The following is an 8768-nucleotide window of genomic DNA, read 5'->3' as shown; positions in this document are numbered from 1 at the left end:
CACTTATTCTGCTCTTGGACCCATCATCCGAGATGTTTGGCTCATTTCGCGCAATCGAGTCATCGTGATATACCACCGGAGGGTATATTTCTTCACTTTCTTCCCTCAGTTCCACTGGATCATAATCAAAGATTTGACCAAGTAATGCCCACTTGTTCTTCCGGCGGAGAGTTTATTGTTGGATTTCGAACAAACCCGTTGGCATAATTCTCATCCACTGAATTATTCACAAAACCGGCGGAAATATTTTCGGAATTTAAATTACGGAGGAAATGACTATCCATTTTAGTTTGATTTAAACCCGAATTTTAAAACAAATCATGCGAAAATACTGCAACGTAAGCATCAAAATTTTGACAGATGAGCTTGTAGCAAGTACTACACAATTATTTTCAAATTAGCAATAACTACTATGTTCGAAAATTTCTATTATTCATGCCAACTACTTGTGTTACTACTTGTGGATCTTATTACAAAGTAGTAGCTACTTATTGTAGTTTCGGCTACTTTTTATTCATACGGGCCAATGTACAATATAGGCTCAGCTTTTCAACGATGTATTAACTCTCAAAAGCGATGGTTGCAAACTTTGAAGAAACAGCTTTTAACAATGAACTCAAGATGGCGACGAAATTCAATATGTACGCCTCCATTCTGTATCAATGGAGTTCAAAGTTTACTCTTTTTGTTTCCAACGATATGCTTATTTTTAAGATTGAAATAATCGAACTATGACAGTTTTAGTAAGCCAATACTTGGCAAAAATGATTTCGGGCATAACTAACTTCGAAGTCGAATCAAGTATGAGACACTGAAGACGGCCTCACAGCTGAGGTCGAAAAACGTATCTGTAAGGATAACAAAACGTAGTGGAATCAAATGGAAAAGACATTCCACTAAAAGAACTTAAATATTTTTTTTTCCGATATTAGCCTGTTCTCCGGGATCTAATTCCTCAGAAAACCTTTGGTTTATTCTTGCTTGTTGATTTTATGAAAACCTAGATGAATCCACCTAGCGGTGATGGTGCCTTTATCCTTTCTTTTAAGTGAGTAATTTCTACGCACTTTTGGTACGAAAAAAATGTATTTTGATTATAACTTCTGATCCGTTAGTCCGATCCGGCTAATTTTCAATAGAAAACAATGAGCCAGGGTTCTGTGTCGAATGCAACTTGCGAGCAAATCGGTTTAGAGTAAGTGCCTGAAAAATGGGCGAGACATTTTGTGCACATACACACACACAGACATCACCTCAATTCGTCGAACAGAGTCGATTTGTATATAACACTATGGGTCTCAGGGCATCCTATAAAAATTTTGGTTTCAGAGCGAATATATGGTCAGGGTCGGCCAAACCGCACCAAACGGCGTTTTGATTAACTTGGGATATTTTGTTCGTAAAAGTAAAACGGAAATTAATTCAAATCTATTCATGCGTACATTTGTTGTAGGATATCTTTAGTTGAAAGGATAAGGGATATCCGAAACGATATGTGACGATACATGAAAACTTCGACAAAATATTTACTAAATTTTCAATTGCGCTTGGTTCCGGCCAAATAGCATTTACTCGTACTTATTGTACGAGAAAAACAAAAAGGTAAACGATTCGAGAACATAAATATAGACCACTTCAGTTTTTATCAATTTTTGCTAATATTTTAGCAAAAACTATCTTAGAATACATGATAAATTACATACATGAGTAATTCTCTAGAATAACTTCAAAAAATCGTTACTTTATGGACAGAATATTTTTCTGATTTCGTCTACATATATAGTTCCTAGCATTCACAAAAAGAAAGAATATTTCTGTTAGACATTTGAAAATGTCTGTAACGGCCAAATAGGATAATTCCTTCTGATTCTTCGTCTATATATAGCTAGAACTATGTCGAAATAGAAAAATATTCTGTCCATAAAGTAACGATTTTTTGAAGTTATTCTAGAGAATTACTCATGTATGTAATTTATCATGTATTCTAAGATAGTTTTTGCTAAAATATTAGCAAAAATTGATAAAAACTGAAGTGGTGCATACACTGAAAAGTTGTGAAACAGAATATGCTTACACACTGAACTGAAATTATCGTCATCTGTTCATCATTTCATAAAAATATTAGTGAAAAACATGGTGGTCTATTTTTGTTTCGCTCAGTAAAATTGAGAACAAACAGATTTCTTAATAATGCATAAGAGAATCTCAAGAAACAGAAGTGGAACGATTGATTATTGTTCCAACTATGGCAATAACTGGTGCTTTGGCCACGACCGATACACCTACCATAGAAATTTTGATTCATTATTTAGATTATTGGAGGCTTGAATAGATACCCTCAAGTTGAAAATAAAATGCTTTGCAGGTATGGAAAACATACAGAAGTAAATTTTATTTAATTAGCATACCACATACCACAGCAATAAAGAGACCATATGTTGTCAAACACCTCTTCATTCGTGTTTTTTCGCAGCAGGCTTCCGGTGTATAAAAAGCTGTAATCTGCCTTTGTTCGGATTACATAATCTGTGGGATTGAAACCCTTTCTGCAAGAAATTCCTCTAGAACAATAAGAAGCAGTGGAATGGTGAACCGTGCTATCATTAGTTTATTCAACACCGGTTGCAATTTATCTACCACAAAAGATGAGGTATTCTTACGAGGAAATGTTGCACCAGTTTCCGGCTCCCCTAATTCTTCGTCCTATTGTTAGGCACTGTGGTTTCGTGCTTCAACCATATGCTTCTCGACTGAAAACATCTTATCATGCGTGGAATGATAGCGCTCATATGGGGAGGCTGTGTATTCATTAAATTTGTTGCAAACGTTAGAAATGAATCAGGATGTGGTAGAATGAGAGCAATGTTCTTTTTCCTTTTGAGGTTGATGCCTCCACTTCTGAAAATTCTCCTGGGGTCAATGAATGTGGATTCATGTGAAGCATATTTCTGCCAATTTTTCAAATAAAGACGAATAAATCTTCTTTTGAACACAGTAAACTTCTCCCAGCGCATGATTTCATAGGCGACGTAAAATTATTGCAGTTTTGCTTGCATTTGGAATAATTTGGGAACAAATATCTCATCTTTAAAAAACTTAAAACCGCATACACTATAATGTGCGGTTAAATATGAAAGGTGTCGATGATAAAACGGATGAATTGTTTTCATTAATCATCAGCAAGTTGAAACCAAATCATAAACATATCAGAGAAAAAGTTTTTCTCGTTAAAATGAAAAAATAATTCGCGAGATGCAAATTCCTATCGATTGGAATAAGTCTAATAATTATATTTAAAGTTAGATTCATTCACTGTATTATTAATTTGAATACTTCCGATGGGTTAATGATTCCAATTACACTAATTATTGAAATATTCAAAGACATCTTTCTTCGAAAAATAAATTAACACAATAGTCGTATAATTGCATGCAATATAATCATGTTCTTCGAAATGTTTACAAATCATAAGAAACTAATGTGCACAATAATGGAATCCACAATTTTTAATACATCTACACATTTAACATACACTGAATTGTCTTCTAGGAGCCTAAAAACGTAATCAGTAGAATTTCACTGAGCATGCACTAACATCAAAAACTAAAATGTCCAATTTTTTTTCTCCCCATAGCAAAGGATAATTAACATTTGTGACTCCATAAATAACTAACTGGAAACACACATACTCCACTCTATGATTATGCTCAATACAATATAGTTCGATAAAACATTTTCCAGAACCTTTAATTTCAAAAGCTCGGGCTTCTATCTTTTCCCGATTCAGTTGAAATATTTCTTATCTTCTAATAACATCAATTGTATCATTTAATAAACACACATTTGAGGGATCGAAAAGAATATACAATCTAACGAATCATAAATCGACGACTCGTATTTAGGTACTACACGGTTAAGGGTGACGAAACGTTCAACGTGTCATAAAAAGTAACGATTATTATTAAGTGGTAAAGTGAGAACAGACCGAGAGTGACGGGTGGCTGCTGGACGTGTCCTTTGGCTGCCGGCAGGTCCTTTTTCCTTTTCGTAAGCGCACACCGATAGGGCCGTCATCCGTAGGGGTTTAAATCTGTTTAGATTTATCGAAATCGAAGGAAAAGGACGGGTTCTTCGACAGGGACGACAGGACGTACGGGGTCAGTATGATGGGCAGTTTGTTGTACGTCTTCAGCTCTGGTAGTGGAATGTTGAGCTGGAGTAGAAAGTGAGATAAGTGGAGAAAGATTAGCTTCTTGATGAGGACAGGAGATTGACATCTAGAAGCGGTTTGCTGTGTACTTGCTTGGTGATTGATTGGAATGGGCCAATAAGTACGTCTTCGATTGATACTTACAAGCTGTTCGGTTGAAGATGCTGACGGTTCTTTTTCGGTGCTGAGCGGATCGTTGGACCAGATCGGGTCAATCCAGTATGGGATATTCTGAGAAAAGATTGGATGGGTGAAATATGTTTAATGCTACATATGTGTCGCCGGACGGATGCTTCGAAAGCTTTTTCTGAGTTTTAGAAATAATTTAGTAAGTGGAAATATGTAAGTAAACGCTTCTTCAGTAATTAAAATGCCGTCGTGGATACATTTATGTCGTAAAAGAAAACACAATCGTTTAAGCATTTTTCTCGCCGCAAGGATTTTAAAAGTGGCCATATAAATTATATCACGGTGGTGATCAAAAACTTATGGAAAGTTTCGATAATGCCAGTCTTGAGGAAAAATGCAGAACCAGTAACACACGAATCGAATAAAACTTACAATCGGTGATTTTACGTTGGAACTAGAAACAAGGTATAATCGAATAATTAACTCACCCTCGATGGTGGCGTGTCCGGCTTGGGTGGCTCGTAGAACTCCGACAATAGTCCGTATCCAAAACTGTTACAATTGAGATATTGTAATTCCAATGATGAAGTATTTTGTTGTCTGCGTTCGTATAGTTTGTTTGCGGAGCTTTGCGAGGCCCCAGCTTCTGTTGTGCTTGTCAACATGCTGCTACCCATTGAGGACCCCATGACCTGCCCAGCTGCGGAGGAATTCGTGGTCGTTATCGTAGCAGCTGCATTAGCACTCGATGCACCCAAGCTCATACCGTATGAAGCGTACTTGGTTTGGGAAGCCAGAAGTTGCTGCTGCTGCTGCTGTTGCAATTGTCGCTGCTGTAGCATCTGTTGAATCTGGTGCTGCTGAAGCGCCATGCCACCGTAACCGTGATAAAGGTTTTCCTTATTTTGGTTTTTCATAATCATGGTCTGATTAAGAGTGGCCAACATTTCGGTATTCACGGTCGCAGCTGGGCCAACAGTTGACGATAAAGCCGGGACAGAGGAAGAAATACCTGTAATGCCGTAGTTAGCGTTCAGCATAGAGGTGTTGAAGCGATTATTTGGGTAGAATGGTGTCGGCTGCGGTTGGTTCCCCTGTTGAGACTGCTGCAGGGGTTGGAGCGGTTTTTGGAGCTGCTGCTGATATTGTTGTTGTTGTTGTTGTTGCTGTTGCTGCTGTTGTTGTTGGCGCTGTAACAAATGATGCTGTGCCATGACTTCTTGGCGACTGTAGAACAAATTTCTGAAATCATTAGTCATCGACACGTGGGAAAATTTATTATCGTCAGCGAGCACTTTGGTCTTAGTTGGGGTGGTGTTGGCGGTGTTGTTGGCGGTCGACGAGATCGCTGCTGGGGTCGTATTTTCCTCGCTATTGAAGCAAGCCTTGCTCACTGGAAGAAGACAAAACATTGTGTCCCAAAGATAAGCCGACTCAATTATTAATGACTTTATTATGTGTGGGTGTACTTACAAATGCAGTCACGGTTCAGCTCGACGTCGGCTCGCTCGTGGAAATAGCTGTTGGTGGTGAAAATGTCCGGAAAAGCACCGATGAGCGATGAAATGTTTGGATAACCTGTTGAAGATGTAGGCACAAGAGAATGGTAGAATTGAACTAATTATTAAATAAACAGCTTTTAACGTTTTTGTACGCTCTACTAGGCATTAAGGAAAAGGCTTTTATTTCGATTAGATGAGCAATTAACTAAAGAAACGGGTCAAAAATTCAATGCACGTAACAAAAATAAAAAAAATAGGAACATGCTTTCTAGTTTTCGATTGAACGTATTAAAAATCAACTTTCATAAATTATCTTTCAAAAACAAAAAATATGTATACCAAAAATATCTATTATTGGTCATAAATAACGTAACGGAAGATTGGGCTCTTGTTTAGCGAAAAGATGCTTCTTATAAAAAAAAAACTATGACATCGAGTGAATATCCTTGATGCAAAAATATAAGATGACTGTGATATGCTGATGGCATTATCTTGAACTCGAATAATGCATAGTGAATGATACTGTCCCTAGTTGGCCTTACCAAAGCGTAGGACTGAGTAAGAAAATTTCGAAAATTTCTTCGTTGATTGCTTTACGAGTTCTTTAATAAATTTCTTCAGAAATTCTTTTACAAATTCCTTTGAGACAAAAAAGTTATAATTTGTTTAAATAAGTTGGTTTTTCAAAAATGGTCGAAATATTTTTTTTTTTCGTTTTTGTAAAACAATACAGTTACTTTGGAAAAAAGTTAGCTAAATTTTCTTAAGTATTCTAGGTTGTCCGAGAACTGTATAGAGTTCAGAGCTCATATCTACCAGCTCAACCAGGGGGCATTTCCGGCAAACGCTCTAACTTCATATGATTGTGCTAAGCCATAAAAACATACATTATCTTATTTTTTGATATTTTAGGTTATCGAAGAACTCCATGAAGTGAGACGATCTCAGATCAACCAGCTCAACTGAAACCATTTCCGGCGCATTCATAGGTGCTGCAGATCCATGTTGATGTTAACGCATAATAAACAATTCTTTCAATTTTTAAGTATTTGATGTTCTTCAACAACCTCCTGGAGTTTGGATCTGTCTTTTTGAAACACATACGATAAAATGCGCCAATGGAAAATGTTTATAATTATCCAAGAAAACGATGAAGTAAGGCCTTAAAGTCTACACGCGTAACTAGAGATCTATCGACCTGCTTCAATGCGTCCGTGGCCTATGTTTATGGTGATTCAACAACATCCCTGGAGTAAGTGTTTCAAGAGTGGGATAGCCAAACATCGACTCATTATCAACATCCATACGGCGTAGGCTTATCGAGGAGGAACTGTACTGGCTATGATTGCATATTAGTCCCATATGAAAAAACATCGAGCCTAGTCTCATTATAAAAATGGCCGCATATGAGTCCCATTATCAAGGAAAAGGGACTCATATGCGATCATTTGCCATCTGGAGCGAACCAGCTTAATTTTTTTTTTGACAAGCATTCTTAATTTACAGTTGCATTCGATAATACTATGATGAATATGACCGTTGCAGATTCTGAAATATTAAAAAGGGGTTACACAACTTGTTGATTGTTCAATAACTGCCTCCGTTACGAAGGTTGATCAGCAGATCTTGACTCTATAGAGTTTATAGGCTATCAAAACTCATAACAACAGCTTGCCTCTTCTTCAATAACTGCTGCGTTACAGAGGTTGATCGGCAGACTTATGGAGCTCGTAAGATTACCTGGATCCCATTAGAACAACAAGATTTACTTGGAGTGCAAACTCTTTTATAACTACCCGCCTCACGGAGGGACTTCCACATAAAGCAGACTTTATTTATTGTCCTGGTTCTTAAATTTGGTTTTTGATTCTTGCTAAGATTATGACCATGCTGAGGGTGGCTGGGTTCGATTCCCGATGCTGGTCCAGACAATTTTCGGATTGGAAATTGTCTCGACTTCACTGGGCATAAATTATCGTGTTAGCCTCATGATATACGAATGCAGAAATGGTAACTTGACTTAGAAACCTTGCAATTAATAACTGTGGAAGTGCTTATTGAACACAAGCTGCAAGGTGGCAATGTTCCAGTGAGGGATGTAATGCCAATGAAGAAGAAGGTATTCTTCCTTCTCTCTTTTTTGTTCTTTATTCTTCTTTCATCCGTCTTCCTTTTATCTCCTTTCTTCTTCTTTCTTTTTTCCTTCTCCCTTCCTCATTGTTTTGTTTTATTTCTTGTTATTTCTACTTACCTTCCATTTTTTTTCCTTCATTCTTTTTTTTTTCTTTCATCTTCCTGGTCTCATTTCCTTTCTCATTCTTCCTTCTTAGTTCCCCCTTCTTATTTTTTTTACTTTTTTCTATTTCCTTCTTCTCTCCCCATACTTCCGTCTACCTACTTCCTTACTTGAAGTTTTTTCTTCCTTTTATATTCCTTCCTCTGCCTTTCTTCTTCGTTCTTCTTCCCTTTTCTTTCTTTCTGTTTTCTTTTTCCTTCTTATTTCATTGTTCTTTCTACCGTTTCCACTCTTTCTTTTTGCTAACTTGAATAGGGTATTTTTCTCTTTTGTTTATCCCTTTTACTTTCTTCATTTTTACTTTTTCTCCTTTTTTCTCACGGTGTCTCTATGTTAATATTCAAAAATCAGTATCTCTGAAACACCCACCACGTGATAGTATATGTTCTCCTTTTTCTTATGGTAGGTAAACTAAAAAAATTCTATCAGGGGGATCTAGAACAATTTTTATTTTTTCCACTATTTTTGGTCCAAACTTCATAGAAATGTCAAATGATAGCCGATTTAACCCCCCCAAAATGTATGGAAAAATGACCCCCGATAGAACATTTTAAAAATGCACCTACGTGAAAGAGGAAAACCTATACTTTCGTGTAGTGGGTGTTTCAGAGATACTGATTTTTTTGAAAAT

General features: G+C 36.8%; 1 protein-coding gene across 2 annotated transcripts in view; it reads right to left on the bottom strand.

Moving 5' to 3' along the window:
* Positions 1-3420: 3420 nt before the first annotated feature.
* LOC134212454 (meiosis regulator and mRNA stability factor 1-like) overlaps positions 3421-8768 on the bottom strand; it is a 54573-nt gene continuing 49225 nt past the window's right edge. For both annotated transcript variants that reach the window (XM_062690342.1, XM_062690341.1), the window contains exons 8-11: positions 5813-5917; positions 4828-5732; positions 4355-4441; positions 3421-4213 (exon numbers count right to left, since the gene is read on the bottom strand). In XM_062690342.1, the coding sequence (XP_062546326.1) occupies positions 4085-4213; positions 4355-4441; positions 4828-5732; positions 5813-5917 (1226 nt within the window). In that variant the 3' untranslated portion in view covers positions 3421-4084. The remainder of the gene's footprint in view (positions 4214-4354; positions 4442-4827; positions 5733-5812; positions 5918-8768) is intronic.

Source organism: Armigeres subalbatus, chromosome 2 (assembly GCF_024139115.2).
Source record: "Armigeres subalbatus isolate Guangzhou_Male chromosome 2, GZ_Asu_2, whole genome shotgun sequence".
In the NCBI taxonomy this organism is placed as follows: domain Eukaryota; kingdom Metazoa; phylum Arthropoda; class Insecta; order Diptera; family Culicidae; genus Armigeres; species Armigeres subalbatus.
The sequence above is the reverse complement of the archived record's forward strand: the minus strand, read 5'-3'. Positions and strand labels throughout refer to the sequence as shown.